A 23,854-nucleotide genomic window follows, 5' to 3' on the forward strand; every position below is an offset into this window, starting at 1 on the left:
TTTCTCCATAGCGGCGGATTGGGCTGAACGCAAGTGTGAAATCGCCCTTCGACACAGAGGGACGGGGACCGGAGGAGATGCAGCTGTGGCATCGCAGAGCTTCCCCGCGCCACAGAGACACATAGAGGGACGGGGACAGGAGGAGACGCAGCTGCGGCACACTAAGAACCCGGGAAGCAGCTTTCCCACTAACCAACGAAAAAATGCAGGGGAAGCACATGTCTCCTTAAAGATTAATACTGCTGTGAATGTTAAGGAGCCGCTCATTACTATTCATGAGCTGCTCATTACTATTCATGAGCTACTTAACATTCACTGCACTGTTAATATTTAAGTAGCCATGTGCTTCCCCTGCATTCATCAGTGGTTAGTGGGAGACCTGCATCTCGGAGTGCTCATGAGCCAATCATTACTATTCATGGCCAGCGGGAAATGAAGCCACACACACACACACACACCACGACTCCCACACAGCCCAACACAAACACACACACCGACACACACACAACCACCCACACATGGGCACACACACACAGCCACACACAAACACCCCCGCACACGCGCATTGCCCCACAATCACACGCCCCCACACACATCGCGGCACACATACAAATACACACACACCGCACAAAACACACACCCCCACAACACACACATTGCCCCACATAAGCACTGCAATACACACACAATGCAATACACACACACCGTGCAACACAAACACCGCCCTACACAGACACCCACATACCAGGATGTGGGCGATACAAGGATGGAGACTATACCAGGATGGGACAAAGACTAGGATGCTGCATACACAAGGATCTTGCCTATACCACAATGGAGCCACATTCCAGGATAGGGCCACTTACCAGCATCAACCCACATACCAGGATGGGGGCCATACAAGGATGGAGACTATACCCGGATGGGATACAGACCAGGATGCTGCATACACAAGGATCCTACCTATACCACGATGGGGGCACATGTCAGGATGGTGGCTATACCACGATGGGGGCACATACCAGCATGGGACCACATCACAGCATCAGCCCACATACCAGGCCAACCCACACCTCCCAACGCCACAGCGTGCAACTCACCGCCGGCCACAATGGCAAAGCGGAGCGGACGCCGCACAGGAGCGAGTAGCCGGCGGACAGGTACAAGAGACACCTTAGAAAACATTCTGGATGGTGCCTATACCGGCAGGCTGCCTACACCAGATTGCGCACACAGACCAGGATGGGGGCACATGTCAGGATGGTGGCTGCACCACGATGGGGGCACATACCAGCATGGGGCCACATCAAAGCATCAGCCCACATACCAGGATGAGGGCCATACAAGGATGGAGACTATACCAGGATTGGACACAGACCAGGATGCTGTATACATAAGGATAGTGCCTATACCATGATGGGGGGACAGTATACGTTGTACAAAAGTGATGATTCAGTGGATGTAGACAATGAGGACGAACGAGAGCACTATCCAGTTGAATTTTTAAATAGTCTAACGCCATCAGGAATGACATCACACAGTCTTCGATTGAAAGTTGGAACAATCATCATGTTGCTGCGCAATCTCAATACAAAAAAGGGTCTCTGTAATGGAACTCTCTTATTGTTATTGGAATGTATTCCCACGTAATTGAAGCCAGAGTGATCACCGGATGTGCACAAGGAGACGAAGTGTTCATTCCACGTATTAATTTATGTCTTTCCGACACCCGTCTTCCATTTAGGCTTCGCTGACGACAGTTTCCCCTCAAACCAGCATTTGCCATGACAATCCACAAGTCACAAGGTCAAACTCTTCCCCGTATTGGCATTTATCTCCTGAGCCCGTTTTTGGACGTAACTGTACGTAGCATTTTCACGAGTTCAAACACGAGCCAACGTCAAAGTGCAAGTTTTAGACACACCAATACAAGGCAAATTACTAAAAGATAATGACAAGGTTTTCACACGCAATGTCGTGTACAAGAATATTTTTTAATGATATTGCTAAATCATACTGTTAATGCACTTATTTCCCAACAATATTTAGTTACATACAGTTACATCTTCATGTTAAACATTCACAATTTTTAAACAATAAAATTTATCTTTGACCAAAAATATACTGTGTCTTCCTTCCATTATTAGTAAAAAATCAAACATTAACTACACAATAAATTCTACAATACCCGATGCGTTAGAATCGGGCCACCATCTAGTATATATATATACATATATATATATATATATATATATATATATATATATATGTGTATATATATATATATATATATACACACATTTTTAATGTTACACGCCATGAAAAAAAACCCTAAACTAATGAAGTTTTCTTTTGTGCACTAAACCTCAAAATAGGCTTAAGGGGGCTTTACACGGTAGTGATATCAGTAACAATATCGCTATCATGCGTACCAGCCCCCTCGTTTGTGCGACACGGGCATATCGCTGCCCATCGCGCACAAAATCGCGCTCCCCCGTCACACGGCTTACCTACCCTGCGACGTCGCTCTGGCCGGTGAACCGCCTCGTCGTGAGGCGTCATAGCGACGTCACACGGCAAGCGGCCAATAGAAGCGGAGGGGCGAAGATGAGTGGGACGTAAACATCCTGCCCACCTCCTTCCTTCTGCATTGGCGGTGGAGGCAGGTAAGGAGATGTTCCTCGCTCCTGCGGTGTCACACATAGCGATGTGTGGTGCCACAGGAACGAGGGACAACATTGCTAATGAGAGGTGAACAATTTTTGGATATAGGATGACCTCTCCGCGGCAAATGATGTTGGCCGCTTTTGCGATCGTTTCAGGTCGAACATAAGTGTCACACGCTGCGATCTCGTTAATGATGCCGGATGTGCGTCAATAACGACGTGACCCCGACGATAAAACATTAACGAGATCGTAGCGTGTAAAGCCCCCTTTACTCTACCTGTTCTGTAAAGATGACAATCCATTTGTCGTATAATAATCATCCCAGACAGGATTAAAATAAAAGGTAACCTCTTGAAATAGCTCACACAGGATCCACCAGTCACAACAGATCATTTCAGAGCTCACCTCCTTCCCCTTTCTGTGCAATGACATCTGCACAGATCACAGAGCATTCTTAGCATACTCTCCCACAGAAGACAATAAGTCCTCTTCAGTCTACTCTACAAGTTCCTATAGTCTATATACCCATTGTAAAGCATGTCTCCAAATTAGAGATGAGCTAACCTTTGGAGGTTTGGTTCGCAGGGCACATTCAAACCTTAGATAAGGTTTCATTTGTAACCCTGACTTGAACTGAAACCCCAATGGAAGTCAGTAATTGGGCAGTTTGTATATCCGCCCACATGCAGCCAGCCATAAGCAGATCACTTCCGGGGATGGGTGAGCAGGTGGGCAGGGTTTTTCAATTTTATTTTTTTTGTTTGTGTGTGCACACTACATCAGATCATACTAATTTTATCCCAAGTGCGAGCTGTTCAAACACTGCAAGTGGCTTGCACAGGGCTAAGCATCACTATACCCAAGCACAGCGCTGCTCACGTGAGTGGTTTGCACTCGTAACTCACTCGAATTTCAAATCCAAACTTTGATTTTCTGGGAAGTCGGTTTCCGAACACCGAAAATCGAACCTTTCTACTCTGAACCCTGGTTACAGCAGTTCAAGCAATATGGTGACTTCTATAATCATGTGCAAAGAAAGCTGAATAAAGAAATCGATCATCAAAAACTCAAAACAGATTCGAAAAAAAGAATATATCACAATTTTGTTTCAATTAATAAAACACATATGCAAAATATTCTCTTTAGGTTAAGAACTTTATGTTTGTACCTTCTGATTTTTCCGCTAGTATAAAAAAGTGTTCCTAGTATATTTATATATCATAAAGTTACAGTGTTCCTGTATACAGGAAGTCTTTTTGTATGTATTATACTAGAATTGGTTTTACTCATTACTTTTATAAATGCTCAAATACTTAATGCTCACTTTATTAACACTTCAGAATATTGCAGAGAGGGAACTTTTGTAATGGCAATGTTTGAAAAACGACATGTAGTGTAGATAATCCATCTATTTTGTAAAAGAAAATGAAAAATTTTACTGCTTAGGGGCTAATAATGAGCAGATTTGTCACTGACTGCCAGTTTCAGTAAACATCTGCCTCTCTGTGGTTCCAATCCTAAGGCTGGATTTTGACATGCTGTCTTGTAGTATTACTGGTTGTTGTGGCATGCTTACATATTAGCATAAGGATAAAAGATTAAAAATCTCAGTTCCCATTTTGGATTTAAATACAAAATGTTACAAAATAACAGAAATATAAGGAAAAGTAATGAAAATAAACTTTGAATTAAAAGTGCAACAATGTTATCAGTAGAGTTGAGTGAGTACCTAACTATTCGTTCTCACTTTACTCATACTGAGTACTGTCTAATACCTGCGTATGCATTCCAAATAGCGTGTGCAATGCAAGTCAATGGGGAAAATTTGCAAAGTAACGAGTAACCTGAATGCCGTACTATTCACTACTCAAACGAATAGTATGGCATTCGGGTACTCGTTAAATTGTGACTTTTTCGCCATTGACTTGCATTGCACACGCTATTCGGAACGAATATGTGAGTATTATGCGGGCTTCACACGGTACGATCTATCATGCGATTGCACGAGCGATCGTACCCGCCCCCTTCGTTTGTGCAATTAGTTGCCCGTGGCGCACAAAGTCGTTAAACCCCCGTCACACGTACTGACCTGCTGAGCGACCTCGCTGTGGGTGGCGAACATCCACTTCCTGAAGGGGGAGGGACGTTCGGCGTCACAGCGACGTCACACAGCGGCCGGCCAATAGAAGCGGAGGGGCAGAGATGAGCGGGACGTAAACATCCCGACCACCTCCTTCCTTCCGCATTGCCGGTGGGAGCCGCGGGACGCAGGTAAGCTGTGTTCATCGTTCCCGGGGTGTCACACGAAGCGATGTGTGCTGCCCCGGGTACGATGAACAACCGGCGCCATTAAGAATAAACAATTTTTTAAAAATAAACGATGAGTACATGACTCACGTTTTGTGAGCGATTCTGCGTCGCTCGGAGGTGTCACACGAAACGACGTCGCAAGCAATGCCGGATGTGCGTCACGAAAACCGTGACCCCGATGATGCATCGCGCGATAGCTCGTCTCATGTGACGCCCGCATAAGACAGTACTCGTTATGAGTATAGTGAGTACAAATAATTAGGTACTCATTCAACTCTAGTTATCACTTTTTTTTTCTCAGAACCTGATAGTCACTGTCTTACTGAGTAGCCAAGGCCCCACTAGTAATGCTGTAATGCTAAATTTAAAAAAAAAATGTGGAATGTAACTTTTTTTGCAATTTCAATGCACTTGGAATTTTTTTTCCCGTTTTCCAGTGCATCACATGATAAAATGAATTAAGTCATTCAAAAGTACAACTTGTCACGGAAAAAACAAGCCTTCACATGTTATGTTGACAGAAAAATCAAAAATAATTATGGCTCTTGAAAGAAGGGGAGGAGAAAACAAAAGTGAAAATAGAAATCATGAATGGGTTAAGTATCTAATAATGTACCGTAATTAGGCTGCAGGTATACAGACTGGCTATTTACTGCATTATCTTAAGTGTTAACCAGCCAGCATTGGAGGTTCCTTATATCCCGAAAATTAGAGCATGATCCTGGCTTTTATTAGACGGCCGAGCATTAGTTCCACCCAGCGCAGCACACCTTAAAGGGAACCTAAAAGCAGGGTGATGTGTCGCCTGGTAACTCCTTCCTACCCATTCTTGTGGTGTAATAATGTGTAATATGAATGTATAAAAATATGTTTTATTACTTATGTGTTCCGTATGTAAATGAGCAGAGGCTCTAGACCCCCGGGCATCGCATTGCCCTGTGGGCTTTTGCATGCTTTCCGTGGTATCACAACCCTGTGGGCGTGATTACATGGATTTAGATGAGCGAGGTCCCCGTCTCTCCTTAAGATCCCGCGCGTGTGCACTTACCATTCCTGCAGCCTTACTTGCTTCTCGGCTTCAGACGCGCACTGCGCATGCTCAGAAGGCTCCTGTGGTTCCGGTCATGCACAGAGCGTGTGAAGCCGGCAAGTGAACAGCCGAGCAAGCGCATCACGGAAAACATGCAAACTCCCACAGGGCGATGCGACGCCCAAGGGACTAGAGCCTCTGCTCATTTACATACGGTACACATAAGTAATAAAACACATTTTTATACATTCATATTACACACTATTACAACACAGGGATGGGTAGGAAAGGGTTTCTATACCACACATCACACTGCTACTAGGTTAGAACGCATAAGGGACCTGACAGGTTCCCTTTATAGATGGATTAAATTTAAAAAGTTTCTCTGAGGTTTTATAACACACTGGCATATGTTGCCTTTAATACTGCAGAATATTCTTTATTTTATAAGACATCTTTAGTATTCCAGGTTGGGCTGTACTCACTGTTGTTACTCCAGTACCATTTTCTTACCATAGTTTCGCAGAGACACCCTAAATCGGACTTTACTAACTCGGTACTCCCTATTTGTACATAATCTGCTCTTGTACTGGAAGCTTACATTAACATTCAAGAAACTTCCTCGTAATTGATGCTAACTGTCCAGCAATTTGCTCATTATGATAAAGTCATGTTCCTAAATGCATTGACTGCTTTGCGCTAATCTTGTGGTGCTGTTGTACCTGCTGCAAAGTAATCCTTGAAGATTAAATTAAATGGTCTAGCAATGTCTGAACTAAGCTCCTTAAGAACCTTTAAGGGTGAATGCCTGTAGGGGTTATTTCTTCATCCAGTCTCAGCATTCCAAGAAAGTCTCCCCCTCTCCTCGCCATAGGTAATACTTATATACTTGAACAAATAGAACATTTTCCATTAGTTTATCTATCTAACTTAAAGGGAACCTGTCATCAGAAATTTAGCTTGAAACCTAAACGTTTCCCCCTCTGCAGCTCCTGGGCTGCATTCTAGCAATGTTCCTGTTGTTTATGTGCCCCCTTTCTGACCAAAATAAAGACTTTATAAAGTGGTACCTTTTTGTATTGAAATCTTGATTATGGTACACGGGGGTGGGCTCTCTGGTGGCCGTTAGTCTGCCTCCTGTCGCTTTAGGCCATCCCCCATCGCTCCATTCCATACTTCAGGACACCACCCACTGCACCCGAGGTGCCGCGCACGCGAGGACCGCTGGTCACGTGTGTCGCAGGCACGAGATTATGGGCGGCGCTGTGATTGCATCGCAAGTGCCCGCCCATCATCTCGTGCCCGCCCTTTCCCCTCTGCCTCCAGCGTTCTGCGCAAGCACTGGCCAGATGACCCGACGTCACCTCTCGTAACCGGTGGTGTCCTGCTCCGCTCCTCCCATCTATTTCCTGCTGCAGGGTAAGATGGGAAAGAGGTGACGTCTGGTCATCTGGCCAGCGCTTGCGCAGAACGCTGGTGGCAGAGGGGAGAGCGTGGCCACGAGATGATGGGCGGGCACTTGCGATGCAATCTCAGCGCCGCCCATAACCTCGTGCCTGCGCACACGTGACCAGCGGTCCTTGTGTGCGCAGCACCTCGGGCGCAGTGGGCGGCGTCCTGAGATATGAAATGGAGCTAAATTTCTGATGACAGGTTTCCTTTAAAGCTCATATAGACTTTTATATATTTGATATTACTCTGACCCATTTGCTTCAGTTACGTTTTATTTCATCTAATTTACAAAGGTATAGGATGTTAATGACACTGTATGAGTGATTGTTTTATAATGACATAGTGTCCATATTGCAGTATATAATAAAGGTGAAATTAAAGGGAATCTGTCACCTTTTCGTTCAAATGATTTTTTTATTAGGTTTTGTTAACAAATCTTGAAATCATGCGTTCGAAAATGTAAGGACATATAGATAGTAATATCAAGGTTAAAAAAATTCACATATTTTGACCCCCCCAGTTTGTTAGTGTTGAGGAATCTGTCACCTTTTGAAACTATTAATATGGGCATACAGGTTCTAGAAAGCTGAAAAAAGCCACACCTGTCTGTCTGATATCAAATGCCTTGTTGCGGATAAATCATCTTTTATGACTACATAAATGAGCTCTTCCAGGCTATGGGGCAGATGCTGCCTGGAAGATAACTCCACCACTAGAGATTATTTTAAATAAAAAGGGTGTCACCAGTGTGAGACAAGTAAGTGACACAGAACAGGAGAAATGAAATTTGACTTCTTGCAGACATGTTTTTTTTGCAGCTCCCTGAGCCCTGCTTCATTACAACAATGTTGCAACACTGTTTCCCTGTAAACTGGAGGCTGAAGCTAAAAGGAACCTGCAGAAGTGTCAGTTATAATCACACACAACTCTACAGCGAGAGCAGAGAGCGGCCATCACACTGGAAATGCCCCTTTTATTTAAAATAATCTCTGGAGGTGGAGTTATCTTCCAGGCAGCATCCGCGCCATAGCCTGGAAGAGCTCATTTACATAATACATGATTTATCCACAACAAGACAAGTAATATGAGGCAGACAGGTATGGCTTTCTTCAGTATTCTATAACTTGTATGCCCATATTATCTGTTTTAAAAAAGTAAAGGGGTGACAGATTCCCTTTATAGGGAACCTATCAGCATAAATTTCGCAATAAAACTAAAAGATTCCCCTTCTGCAGCTCCTGGGCTGCATTCTAGAAAGATTCCTGTTGCTATTGTGCCCCCTTTGAGACCTAAATAAATACTTTATAAATTCTTACCTTTTTGTATGCAAATTTTTTTTTATGGTCACGGGGGCGGGCTGTCTTGCGACCGTTATTCGCCCTCCTGCCGCTGTACGCCATCCCCCATTGCTCATTTACATACACGAGGACGGCCTCCTCATGTAACTGTCCTCCCAAGGTCTTGCGCATGCCCAGACCACTATCAAAATATGTAAATTAAGGTATATTTGAATTAACTGGATAGTGATATATATTCTATTTTTTCTAAACATATTTTTTCACTGGTTGTAGATTTGTGTCTTGTTAAATGATTACATTGGTGTCTGTTTTGCCTGAGCTTATAGTAACAGCATTTAGAGATTTGTTTTACAACAGCCATATGGACCTTAGACCACAAGAGACAGGATATGTTCATTGACTTCTGTAGGAGGTTTTTTTTAGGCATGCTGTGTGACGTGCAGAGATCACTGTGGGGGAAAGGGGAAGTGAGCTGTGACCATCATCATAGGCTGCTTTCACACATCTGGTAGGTGCAGAGCCGGCCAGTCCGGCTCTAAAACCTATGCAACGGATGCGGTGAAAAAGCCGCATCCTTTGCATAAGTTTTTTAAATGCGGCCCGTCCGTTTTTTTGCCGCTTGCGGCATGCTACTGAGCATGCGCAGTTGCAAAAATCGCATGCGGTGGCCGGATGCGATTTTTGCCGCATCGCGACACATCCGGCGTCCATAGGTATGCATTGAAAAATGCGCCGCATCGGCCGGATGCGGCGCGATGCGTTTTTTTTTTGCCGCACAAAAAAACGTGCAGGCAACGTTCCATCCGGCCGCCGCATTGGCAAAATCTGCTGCATGCGGCAAAAACCAGATGGAACGGAAGCCCATGAGGCACAATGCGGCACTAATTAAAGTCTATGCAGGAAAAACGCAACTGGCAGCAAAAAAAAAACAGTTGCGTTTTTCCTGCAAAGTGCCGGATTGTGCCGCACAGGAAAAACCGGAGGTGTGAAAGCAGCCTAACAGATCACTTAACCCTTTACCTACATATGACTTACCGGCTCCCTAACTTTTAATCAGAATAGATGTGCATTTAACAGTTAAGTGTGGAGCTGATGGGTTGTCATGACAGTCGGGGGTATGCTGAAGATGTGCATGTGATTACAATTCTCTTGTGGAAGCCGATATTTAGCTGGCTTAAAGAACGTAATTTTAGCTATACATAGCAGTGCTGATGCACTGCTGTGTATAGAACAGGTGATCCCCTTAAGGGGACTAGTAAATACAGTACAAAGTAGAAAAAATGTTTTTAAAAATATGGAAATATTGAAAAAAAAATTGAACCCCAAGTTCAAAACAATTAAAAAATACACATATTTAGTATTGCTGCATTTGTAATAGTCTGATCTATCAAAATATAAAATAAAGTTACCTGACTGATAAACAGCGTAAGAAGAAAAAAATTTGAAATGCCAGAATTAGTTTTTTTGTCCACCACAACATTGTAATAAAATGCAATAAGAGGTGATTAAAACATGGTATCTACTCCAAAATGGTATCAGCAAAAACCTCACCTTAGGGAGCAATAAATAAGCCCTCAAACAGCCCCATTTCCCTCAAATTTAAAGAATTACGGGTCTCGGAATATGGCGCTCGATGCAAAACATTTTTTTTTACAAATTTCCCAATTTTTTTTTCAGCACTTAAATAAAAACAACACTATGCATGTGTGGTCTCTACGTAATCATACTGACCTAGATAATCAGTTAGGTCAGTTTTATTGTATAGTGAAGATGGTAACAAAAAAAAATACAACAATTATGAAATTTCCCTTTTTTTTTTGCAATTTCAATACACTGAATTTTTTTCCCGCTTTTCAGTGCATTACATGTTAAATGAATGGTGTCATTCAAAAGTACAACTTGTCGTGCAATAAACAATATGTGCATGGAAAAATAAATACAGAAAATCGTCCAGTCACAAAGGAGTTAAAGGAGTTCACTGAGAAATGTGATAAAGTAAATAAAATACTTTTAAATAATGAACATTTTTCTGAATGACTTAATTTTGCAAAAAATATGCTTTATCTAATGCACTGTGTCAGGATTGTAAAGATGGCAGTCTGCATCCAGCATTGTGCAACTGAGGATAGGATGCGTGAAAAGCCAGCCAGACCTACTGCCTGCACGGCACTAAAACTGTCCGGCTGACTGAGATGGATGTTTATTCTCAGTCAGCTGAAGAAAGTTGTTTATTAGTGATAGGTGAATACTAAAATATCCAGGTTCGGATTATTCGTCTCGAATATTTCGTACTATTCGTGTATTCGTCACGAATAACAAATCCAATGCAAGCCAATTGGAAACTCTAATAATTTTCCAGCGGACCCTCCCAGGATGTCTGGCGGGGCTGTAAAAATGTTGAAATAGATGGAGAAGTACTGAAGTTAATTAGAAATGCATGGGGAAGATGCCTAGATGCATCTCTGAAACACAGGTCGCTTCTGGGAACAATGTTGTCAGAGTATTATGCCACTTTGATTTACAGTCCTACTGTTTATGATAACCAGTGCAAGTAGACAGCTGTGAGCTGCAGCCTCCAATTGTATGCTTTATCTTGGCTGATTATCAAAACATAAAGGCTCCTCCGCCTATTTGTGTTAACCAGCGCAGATAAGCTGGGGATTGGTATTCTCAAGCTGGGAAGGTACATAGTTATCGGGCCTACCCCAGTCTAAAAATTGTAGCCCTCAGCCACCCCAGAATTGGCATATCCATTAGATGCGCCAATTGTGGTGCTTTACGTGGCTCATCCCGTGTGCCCTGGTGGTGTGTCAATTGGGGTAAAATATGGGGTTGATGTCAGCTGTGATTTATCAAAAATCACAGCTGCCATCAAGCCCTGGGTTGGTAATGGAGAGGTGTCTATGAGTCCCCTCCATTACCAACCCCGTATGTAAAAATAAGAAAAACACAAAAATCCTTTATTCTAAATAATAAAAAAAACACCCTCTTTCACCAATTTATTAACCCCCACAACACCCCCTCAGGTGCGACGTAATCCACATGACGTCCCACAATAATCCGTGCTGTGCTACATCTGGAGGCAATGATGATTGGTGACATTATACAGTAACATGTGACTACTCACCGCAGCCTCCGTGACACACTAAAAGTAGCCTGGAAGCTGCCAGAAGTGACCTCAGAGAAATACGAGTTCACGATGCCAGGACATTGCTCTGAACTAACGTATGTCTGGATCAGATGTACTTTACACAGCCCATCCTACTGGATGGGTGCACACTGATTTATGGCAGTTGTCATCTATAAAATCATGAAGAAAAAACAAAAAGCCAGCACCAAATGTGCACTTCAGCACTAAACATTCCAAACTGTACTTATTATAAAAAAATTTTTTGAGATTTTTGGCAAAAAATTGCAATTTCTTGAGCTGCCTCGCCACGTCACGGCAAATCTCATTTGAGGCAGTCCTACACTAAAATATTTTTATAAAATGTGCCATACGGCCTCACATATGAATAGTAGAACTGCTCTCAGCAGCACTCACCTGGTCTATTTCAATCCCGTACCCATGACTGAGTCATGGCTGTGGGCGGGACAGGTCCAAGCAAATGCTGCATGAAGTAAATAGCCTGTGGACAAAGCCTGATGACTGAATGTGAACAGTCACCAACTGCCAAAATCTAGACAGATGGAATACATCCCAAATTGGGGTGCATAGCAAGGTGGAGGTCAACCACCGACCAATTCAATGAAGAAAAAACAAAAAGCCAGCACCAAATGTGCACTTCAGCACTAAACATTCCAAACTGTACTTATTATAAAAATTTTGAGATTTTTGGCAAAAAATTGCAATTTCTTGGGCTGCCTCGCCACGTCACGGCAAATCTCATTTGAGGCAGTCCTACACTAAAATATTTTTATAAAATGTGCCATACGGCCTCACATATGAATAGTAGAACTGCTCTCAGCAGCACTCACCTGGTCTATTTCAATCCCGTACCCATGACTGAGTCATGGCTGTGGGCGGGACAGGTCCAAGCAAATGCTGCATGAAGTAAATAGCCTGTGGACAAAGCCTGATGACATAATGTGAACAGTCACCAACCGCCAAAATCTAGACAGATGGAATACATCCCAAATTGGGGTGCATAGCAAGGTGGAGGTCAACCACCGACCAATTCAATGAAGAAAAAACAAAAAGCCAGCACCAAATGTGCACTTCAGCACTAAACATTCCAAACTGTACTTATTATAAAAATTTTGAGATTTTTGGCAAAAAATTGCAATTTCTTGAGCTGCCTCGCCACGTCACGGCAAATCTCATTTGAGGCAGTCCTACACTAAAATATTTTTATAAAATGTGCCATACGGCCTCACATATGAATAGTAGAACTGCTCTCAGCAGCACTCACCTGGTCTATTTCAATCCCGTACCCATGACTGAGTCATGGCTGTGGGCGGGACAGGTCCAAGCAAATGCTGCATGAAGTAAATAGCCTGTGGACAAAGCCTGATGACATAATGTGAACAGTCACCAACCGCCAAAATCTAGACAGAAGGAATACATCCCAAATTGGGGTGCATAGCAAGGTGGAGGTCAACCACCGACCAATTCAATGAAGAAAAAAAAAAAAAAAAAAAAAACCTTGCTATGCACCCCAATTTGGGATGTATTCCATCTGTCTAGATTTTGGCGGTTGGTGACTGTTCACATTAAGTCATCAGGCTTTATCCACAGGCTATTTACTTCATGCAGCATTTGCTTGGACCTGTCCCACCCACAGCCATGACTCAGTCATGGGTACGGGATTGAAATAGACCAGGTGAGTGCTGCTGAGAGCAGTTCTACTATTCATATGTGAGGCCGTATGGCACATTTTATAAAAATATTTTAGTGTAGGACTGCCTCAAATGAGATTTGCCGTGACGTGGCGAGGCAGCTCAAGAAATTGCACTTTTTTGCCAAAAATCTCAAAATATTTTATAATAAGTACAGTTTGGAATGTTTAGTGCTGAAGTGCACATTTGGTGCTGGCTTTTTGTTTTTTCTTCATTGAATTAGTCGGTGGTTGACCTCCGCCTTGCTATGCACCCCAATTTGGGATGTATTCCATCTGTCTAGATTTTGGCGGTTGGTGACTGTTCACATTAAGTCATCAGGCTTTGTCCACAGGCTATTTACTTCATGCAGCATTTGCTTGGACCTGTCCCGCCCACAGCCATGACTCAGTCATGGGTACGGGATTGAAATAGACCAGGTGAGTGCTGCTGAGAGCAGTTCTACTATTCATATGTGAGGCCGTATGGCACATTTTATAAAAATATTTTAGTGTAGGACTGCCTCAAATGAGATTTGCCGTGACGTGGCGAGGCAGCTCAAGAAATTGCAATTTTTTGCCAAAAATCTCAAAATTTTTTTATAATAAGTACAGTTTGGAATGTTTAGTGCTGAAGTGCACATTTGGTGCTGGCTTTTTGTTTTTTCTTCATTGAATTGGTCGGTGGTTGACCTCCACCTTGCTATGCAGCCCAATTTGGGATGTATTCCATCTGTCTAGATTTTGGCAGTTGGTGACTGTTCACATTAAGTCATCAGGCTTTGTCCACAGGCTATTTACTTCATGCAGCATTTGCTTGGACCTGTCCCGCCCACAGCCATGACTCAGTCATGGGTACGGGATTGAAATAGACCAGGTGAGTGCTGCTGAGAGCAGTTCTACTATTCATATGTGAGGCCGTATGGCACATTTTATAAAAATATTTTAGTGTAGGACTGCCTCAAATGAGATTTGCCGTGACGTGGCGAGGCAGCTCAAGAAATTGCAATTTTTTGCCAAAAATCTTAAAAAATTTTTTTATAATAAGTACAGTTTGGAATGTTTAGTGCTGAAGTGCACATTTGGTGCTGGCTTTTTGTTTTTTCTTCATCTATAAAATCATGACAGAGTGCTCTAAAGGTATTTATTATCATTTACCATTCCGATGTGTTTATGATGCGTATGTGTATAAATGGTGTATATACCATACAGTAAACAGCTGCGCTGCAGCCTTTCAACAAACTTTATTAGCATACAATCAGCACCCGTAGAACAAATTCAGACACCTACTTTTTTGAATAGTCCGTGTTTCAGATCAAGCCTCGGACACTAGGTGTCCGGTAAGAACTGCGACTTTTACAGTTCGGGTTTGCTCATCCCTATTCACAATTTCACTGCATTTGGAATTTTTACTTAGTGAATGGTGAATTTAAAGCCACAATTTGTTGTACAAAACATAAGTCCTCCTATTGACAGAAAAAATAAAAAAAGTTATGGTTCCTTAAAAAAGGGAAGCTAAAACCAAAGTGCAAAAACAAAAAATTGCCGCAGCAAGAAAGAGTTACGGGGGTTGTAAAAAAGAATAATTATAATGGGAAAATGTAATAAAATATAAACAAACACTGTGGCACAGACACACTTTGGTGGTTTCGTTGGTGTGTGTTCATTTGCCCTATAGCGATTATGTTACATACATCGATGTGACCGCTTTCATCATTCTCTGTTTTCGGCATTCTTATGTCGTACATTTAAGCTTCAATGTCATTTGGATGTATGATATGTATTGTAATCACTTCAACAAAGTCAACAAATCTGGAAGGGGAGTGCAGCAAATTGGTGAATTGGGAAGGTGAGTTATGATTATGTTTTATTTCATTTTGTTTGCTGCTGTTAGGGTCAACTTCCCACACTCCTTAGTTGCAGTGTTCATCAATATTATGGTACTGTAAGGTGGATGTTTTGGGGCATGGTTTGTACTGTTATTTCATTGATATTTGCAGTTTTATTGTTGTGCGGAATGACTTTTCTGAAGATTGTTCTCAATGCCACTGTATAAAATCTACTTCTGCATCTAGACCTTGTTTGAAGCTACACATTTTTGATAAAATGATTACAATTTTGGAAATTAACAAAGCACATTTTGAGTAATCTTTGCATTCTTAATTTTTTTTTTTTCATTTTTAGCTTTAATAACCTGATTCTTCAATTTTTACCATTAATAACAATGTTTTGCTTTTCAACACACAAAGAAACTACATGAAATCAAAACAGACCTTGACAATTGCTGCTTGAGTCTTTAAAACGCTATTACAAATGTACAAAAATACTCTTTTTTACAATAATTTTCTAGGAAATAATAGCTTCTGACATACATTTTAGAGCTCTTTTAAAGTTTTAATCACCGTATTCGGCTGAGGAGACAAAAGGATAGTTTCCATAGTAATGTAGCATATCTTCTCTTTCAATGATATGCCTACTTTTGACACTTACAGCGTACAGCTTCATAACCTTGTACCTTTCATGTTGTGCAAAGCCCTTTCCATTGATGTGTGGTCATCTACGAGCTTGAACTCTACAGGATGAAGAAAGGAGATCAACGGTGCTTGACATCAGGTCTCCTCATTCATAGGCAACTTATGGAAAAGACTTCTTCCAGCAGTAGTACGATGAGTGCTTCACGTTAGACACTTAATACAATGTTTTAAAGATTAAGCAAGTCTTCCAGTGAAACTTGAAGAAACTGTATTTTGTGTCCAAAATGAAGAGTTCCAATCCTTATTTTACACTATTAATAAGGGCTTAGAACTTGTTTTTGCATATATACAGTGCCTACAAGTAGTATTCAACCCCCTGCAGATTTAGCAGGTTTGATAAGATGCAAATAAGTTAGAGCCTGCAAACTTCAAACAAGAGCAGGATTTATTAACAGATGCATAAATCTTACAAACCAACAAGTTATGTTGCTCAGTTAAATTTTAATACATTTTCAACATAAAAGTGTGGGTCAATTATTATTCAACCCCTAGGTTTAATATTTTGTGGAATAACCCTTGTTTGCAATTACAGCTAATAATCGTCTTTTATAAGACCTGATCAGGCTGGCACTGGTCTCTGGAGTTATCTTGGCCCACTCCTCCATGCAGATCTTCTCCAAGTTATCTAGGTTCTTTGGGTGTCTCATGTGGACTTTAATCTTGAGCTCCTTCCACAAGTTTTCAATTGGGTTAAGGTCAGGAGACTGACTAGGCCACTGCAACACCTTGATATTTTCCCTCTTGAACCAGGCCTTGGTTTTCTTAGCTGTGTGCTTTGGGTCGTTGTCTTGTTGGAAGATGAAATGATGACCCATCTTAAGATCCTTGATGGAGGAGCGGAGGTTCTTGGCCAAAATCTCCAGGTAGGCCGTGCTATCCATCTTCCCATGGATGCGGACCAGATGGCCAGGCCCCTTGGCTGAGAAACAGCCCCACACCATGATGCTGCCACCACCATGCTTGACTGTAGGGATGGTATTCTTGGGGTCGTATGCAGTGCCATCCAGTCTCCAAACGTCACGTGTGTGGTTGGCACCAAAGATCTCGATCTTGGTCTCATCAGACCAGAGAACCTTGAACCAGTCTGTCTCAGAGTCCTCCAAGTGATCATGAGCAAACTGTAGACGAGCCTTGACATGACGCTTTGAAAGTAAAGGTACCTTACGGGCTCGTCTGGAACGGAGACCATTGCGGTGGAGTACATTACTTATGGTGTTGACTGAAACCAATGTCCCCACTAGCATGAGATCTTCCCGGAGCTCCTTCCTTGTTGTCCTTGGGTTAGCCTTGACTCTTCGGACAAGCCTGGCCTCGGCACGGGTGAAAACTTTCAAAGGCTGTCCAGGCCGTGGAAGGCTAACAGTAGTTCCATAAGCCTTCCACTTCCGGATGATGCTCCTAACAGTGGAGACAGGTAGGCCCAACTCCTTGGAAAAGGTTTTGTACCCCTTGCCAGCCTTGTGACCCTCCACGATCTTGTTTCTGATGGCCTTGGAATGCTCCTTTGTCTTTCCCATGTTGACCAAGTATGAGTGCTGTTCACAAGTTTGGGGAGGGTCTAAATTAGTCAAAAAAGGCTAGAAAAAGAGATAATTAATCCAAACATGTGAAGCTCATTGTTCTTTGTGCCTGAAATACTTCTTAATACTTTAGGGGAACCAAACAGAATTCTTGTGGTTTGAGGGGTTGAATAATAAATGACCCTCTGAATAAACTTTTCACAATTTAAAAAAAAAATAAAAAAAGAAATAACATTCTTTTTTGCTGCAGTGCATTTCACACTTCCAGGCTGATCTACAGTCCAAATGTCACAATGCCAAGTTAATTCCGAATGTGTAAACCTGCTAAATCTGCAGGGGGTTGAATACTACTTGTAGGCACTGTATCTATATATATATATATATATATATATATATATATATATATATATATATATAATATATATATATATATATATATATATATATATATATGTGTATGTATATGTATATATATATGTGTATATGTATATATATATATGTATATATATATATATATATGTATATATATATATATATATGCAATACATGTTTTAATTAATATTAAAAATTATCTGTATTCTCAGATTTGCAGGAAAATGAATGGGGTTCGATTTACCTGCTGCAAAAGTGCCAAGGACAGAACATCTATGTCAGTCACTTTGGAGCAGTGCTCCATCTTAAGAGATGAACATGACCTCCACAAAGACTTCTTCATCCGGGCTCTTGACTGCATGAGAAGGTGTGTATGGACACGTACGTTGCTATTGAAACTCTGTTTTATTATGTTATGTCTATTAAATCTAACTCATGACCAACTTCGACTTACGTTAGAACAGCTGTTCGAATGGGAGTAAAAAGAATCTACAGTATTATAACAGTCCTATATATTATAATATATATTGTGGTGTGGGTCAGTGAAGAATTAGTCCAATTTTGGCAGATATCGCCACACACTTGAAGATTAGGAAAGTCAATTTGATTACAGTTGTCAACCTGCCATGATGATCCTCAGTTACATGTTATAATACTAACTTAATTATTCATGATTTGTAAGCCCCTTTGCAGTACAACTGATGTTAGGAAACGTCTATTACAATTACAACCAAATAATATGGCTCTAACCCTACAGTTTGCTGCCTGAGGTAGTTTTTCCCTCTATTTCAAGTTTTAAAATTACCTAGAAATCCATGGTGCAAATAGTGTAGAATAGTGTCATCAACAACTAGAGAGTCCCTTCAACCTTTCATTCAGGAGACTAAAGGGGGCTTTACACGCTGCGACATTGCTAATGATATATCGTCGGGGTCACGGTGATTGTGACGCACATCCGGCGTCATTAGCGACATCGCAGTGTGTGACAGCTAGGAGCGATGATCAACGATTGCAAAAACGTCAAAAATCATTGATCATTGACACGTCGCTCCTTTTCATAATATCGTTGGTGGTGCATACCGCTGGTTGTTTGTCGTGCCTGCGGCACCACACATCACTGTGTGTGACACCTCAGGAACGACGAACATCATCCTACCTGCGTCCACCGGAAAAGAAGGAAGGAAGGAGGTGGGCGGCATGTTCCGGCCACTCATCTCCTCCCCTCCTCTTTTATTGGACGGCCGTTTTGTGATGCCGCTGTGACGTCGCTGTGATGCCGAACGCACCTCCCCCTTGAAGGAGTGATTGTTCGGCAGCAACAGCGACGTCGCTGAAGAGGTATGTGCGTGTGATGCTGCCGTAGTGATATTGTTCGCTACGGCAGCGATCACCACATGTCGCACGAACGACGGGGGTGGGTGCTATCGCTCGCAACATCGCTAGCAATCGCTAGCGATGTCGCAGCGTGTAAAGCCTCCTTAAGAGGAGTTGTATAACAACTTATAGAACTAACTTGAGTCAAGCCTTGTTTTTTCTTATCATTAAACTTTCAAAAAGTTATTTACATTCACACAATACCAATCCAGCAAGTTTCATCTCAAACTTTTATGCTATTGCAGTGCAATTTACTGTACTCTCAGTATAGGTTAATATTTAGTTATAATTAGACGTAAACAGTTATTATTACTTTGGTATTTACCACCTGTTCAAAATTTCCAACAGTAACAACAGGACAAGAGGAAGATCCTCATCGCTGGTCGCTTAGAGAAGGGAAAACATAAAGGGAACCTGTTACGCGGTTAACCTGCAGACATGGGGTTAATCTGCAGGTTAATAGCTTTCTATACCAGCCTGGTGTCTGCACATTAAATCCCACTGCCTGGAGGAAATCCTCCTAGCAGTGTTTTGGTTTCAGTCATGGGGTGGTGCCGGCGCGGGTTCAGTTACCGCTATGTGTATGAAGAGTGGTGGCTGTAACCGACCCCTGCACTGACTTACAGCGGGTTCTAATGCAGACCAGCTATCAAATAGTGCGGGGGGTGCAGTTACACACAGCGATGACTGAACCCATGCCGGTAGCACCCGCATGACTGAAGCCAAAACACTGCCAGGATGGTTAAAGTCCTTTTCCTCCCGGCAGCAGGGTTCAATGTGCAAGCACCGGGCAGGATTAGAATGCTATAAACCTGCAGATTAACTCCATGTCTGCAGGTTAACAGCATTTTTCCATGTGACAAGTTCCCTTTAGGATTAATCTAAACACCATTATAGTCAATCTCCAGTTCATCCTGTTTCTCGGGATGGGGGTTTGGTATGCCAGGAACAGCATAGCCTTCAACACACTTTTTACCTTGGAAACCTAAAGGACTATTATAATTCAACTGAATAGGCTTCTACTGAATATGATTGACTCATCCTAGCTTTAATACTATAGGTTTAAGTCTGTATGTTAGAAATATTAAGCCATAAATTACCTGAGGGGGTGCCTTTTCAATCACCTGTTATCTGCAGGAGAACCAGGATATAGTATGATATAGTGTTTACTATATAGATATATATAGATATAGTGTTTACTATATCTTATACATTGACATACTGGGTCCTCCAGTATTGCTATTTATGGCCTCTTTCTACCCCTAGCATAAAGGTACCCAGAAATAAATTAGAGAATTCCCATATTAATGTGTTTGAAAATTATTTTTCTAAAGCATATGATCCCTTTAAAGTGATTATTAAGATAATTCATCAATATATGAATAGGGGTCTAATTCTCTGCACCCTGCCCTCTAGTATCTCCATACTGCTGGGCTATACTCTCGTGAATCTCCAGTTTCTGCAAAGCTACAGCTCCCAGTAGGCATGCTAGGAGTTACTGGGAGATGGAGATCACTCCTGTCCAGAGCATATCATCAATAGATCAGTAGAGATAAAATGAAAGTTGCAGTTAAGGCTAACTCGTCAGCACTTTTATTCGCTATCCATGATGTCTACTAAGTTGCCGTGCTTGTATATGAATATTTTAGTTTTTATTCCGGCTTTTTTCGGTCTTCCAAATCAAGTCTTGTTCATTTCAGTATTGAATATATTAGCGCCCTCCTATTTTTTCCTGTAAATTAGCTACTCTTTCTCTGGAACACCAAGTTCTCTATTGATGTGCACTTGAAGCTAGTTATAAAGCAACCTAATGACTCTTCATAAATAAGCCTGTCTTCTAGCAGCGTTTAATAAAATGCTCCCTGTGTTCTTTGACAATTAAAGGGTTTCAGGTTTGATTTGAATGTATAAGTTATTTGCTCTTGCAAGTCACGAAATGCTGTAGTCTTGCACATATAATAAAAAAAAATCATTTGTTAGGTCTTGTAGGGGGAAATAATGATCTGTCCTGTGAACCTCAGCAGGGATGTAGATCGATATAATTATAAAGAAATGCCATGAATTACTGAGAAAACTGGATCAGCAGTTTCTGCTACCTGAGAATAAGAGAACAGTAGGGACAAGTATTGCTTGCAGCATGCTGATGTACTTACACATCACACCATGAAGTGGCTGCCAAACAGGGAAATGGGCCAAATCCTGATTTTCCTCTTGTTAGTAAAAACACTTTTAATCCTCAGAGGATCACGTTTAGTGCTATTGAGCACAAAACAGTAGATATTCAGTCATGGCAACCTTCACAGCCGCACTTCTTCTGAACCATATTTTGCCTATTGATACTATTATGAGAATTCTTGCTAGCATCCCACTTCATTTTCAGAAATCTGTAACATATTTTACAGTAGTCTAAGGTATCAGAATGTCCATAATTATTCAGCACATAATTTTCTTTTGTAGCTCTCGTTTACATATTAATTTAACCCGTTCACAACCAATGATGTACTAGTATATCATTGGTCGTGTCCCCCTGGTTACCGCAGGTTCCGGCGACAAGCCGCAGTAATCCCCGCACATGTCAGCTGATCTAATCAGCTGATATGTGCGGCTAACAGGTGCCTGTTATTCCCTTAGATCGCGCTAATTTTTACACCGTGGTGGGTATTACGCTGTTCCTCGCCACCATTGGCGGCCCTGTATCGCGATCATTGGGTGCTAATGTCTTACCATGACCCCTGATGCTGTCATGAGTCACTTCCTGTGAGAGCCGGCAAAGCTTCAGTACTCACAGGAGATCAGCATTTCTCCTGATCAGCAAGGAGCTGAAACCTATGCAGTGCTAAAGTCTCCTAGCGGGACTAGTTAAATAAATAAAGAATGTAAAAAAAAAGTTCTAAAAAATATGAAGAAATAAAATCTAACAATTCAATAACCCCCCGCCTTTGCCCCATTGAAAATAAAACAAATAAAAGCATTAAAAAATACACATCCTCGTGTTCAGAAATGCCCGCTATATCAAAATATAAAATGAATGAGTCTTCGTAGCAAGAAAAAAATTCCAAACTCCAAAATTACATTTTTTGGTAGTCGCAACATTGCATCAAAATGCAATACCAGGCGATCAAAACTTCGCACCTACTCAAAAATTGTTTAATTAAAAATGTCAGCACAAGATGCAAAAACTAAGCCATTACTGAGTCCCAGATCCCAAAAAACAAAGACCTCTATGGGTCTCGGAAAATGGCGACAAAAGTGCAATTCTTTTTTTGGACATATTTCTGAATTTTTTTCACCACTTAGTTAAATGTAAAAGTATACGTTTGGTACCTGAGGCACCATACTGACACATCTGTTTTACCATATACCGTAGTGAACATAGTGAATGAAAGCAAAAAAAACATTGTGGAATATCAATTTTCACAATTTCTCCACATTCGGATTTTTATTTTTTTCCCCACTTTCCTTTGCACTGTATGATAAAATGAATGGTGTCATTCAAAAGCAAAACTTGTCCCCCAAAAAATGTGGAAATGTTGATGGAAAAGTAAAAAAGTTATGTCTCCCAGAAGAAGGGTAGGAAAAAATGAAAATGAAAAATGGAAAATCGCCCGGGAGTGAAGGGGTTAAATGAGTTTATAGATTGCTACTGAGACTAAAACATATTGCAAACCCTAATAATCACAGTTATTAAGTGTTGCTTAAAACACAGCATTAGCAAGAATGTTGGTCTTGAGCTCCAAAGTCTACACATAATAAGCACTATGTCAGTGAGGACTGGATCAGGTGTATGACAGGGTAGGATTTAAAGAGGCCCTCCTAGGTTTTTTCGTTGGGCGTTGCCCAGGATAGTAACTGTCTCTCTGTCTCTCTCCCAGTCTCTGTCTGTCTCTGTTTTTATGTCTCTTTTTGTCTGTCTCTTTCCCTGTCTGTCTCTGTCTGTCTTTGTGTCTGTCTCTCTGTCTCTATCCATGTGTATCTCTGTCTGTCCGTGTCTATCTCTGTCTGTCTCATTATCAGTCTCTCTGTCTGTCTCTCTCTATCTCTGTGTCTGTGTCTCTCTCTATTTCTGTGTCTGTCTATGCCTGTCTGTCTCTTTCCCCATCTGTCTTGTTCCATGTCTGTTTCTTTCCTGTCTGTCTATGTCTCTTTTGCCGTCTCTTTCTCTCACTTTCCCTGTCTCTTTCCTTGTCTCTGTCTCTTTCTCTGTCTCTTTCCCTGTCTCTTTCCCCATCTGTCTCTTTCCTCATCTGCCTCTTTCCCCATGTGTCTTTGTCTCTTTTGCTGTCTTTCTCTTTCCCTGTCTACCTGTTTCTTCCTTGTCAGTGTCTATCTCTGTCTCTTTCCCCATCTGTCTCTTTCCCCATCTGTCTCTTTCCCCATCTGTCTCTTTCCCCATCTGTCTCTTTCCCCGTCTGTCTTTTTCCCTGTCTGTCTTTATCTCTCTGTCTCTTTTGCTGTCTGTCTCTTTCCCTGTCTGCCTTTC

General features: G+C 41.7%; 1 protein-coding gene across 5 annotated transcripts in view; it reads left to right on the top strand.

The window, feature by feature from the left end:
- The window catches only part of INPP4B (inositol polyphosphate-4-phosphatase type II B), a 1,087,411-nt gene that overhangs the window by 1,045,104 nt on the left and 18,453 nt on the right, over window positions 1-23,854 (top strand). For all 5 annotated transcript variants that reach the window (XM_075348265.1, XM_075348236.1, XM_075348245.1 and 2 more), the window contains one exon: window positions 18,213-18,367. In XM_075348265.1, the coding sequence (XP_075204380.1) occupies window positions 18,213-18,367 (155 nt within the window). The remainder of the gene's footprint in view (window positions 1-18,212; window positions 18,368-23,854) is intronic.

Source organism: Anomaloglossus baeobatrachus, chromosome 1, assembly GCF_048569485.1.
Source record: "Anomaloglossus baeobatrachus isolate aAnoBae1 chromosome 1, aAnoBae1.hap1, whole genome shotgun sequence".
Taxonomy (NCBI): Eukaryota; Metazoa; Chordata; class Amphibia; order Anura; family Aromobatidae; genus Anomaloglossus; species Anomaloglossus baeobatrachus.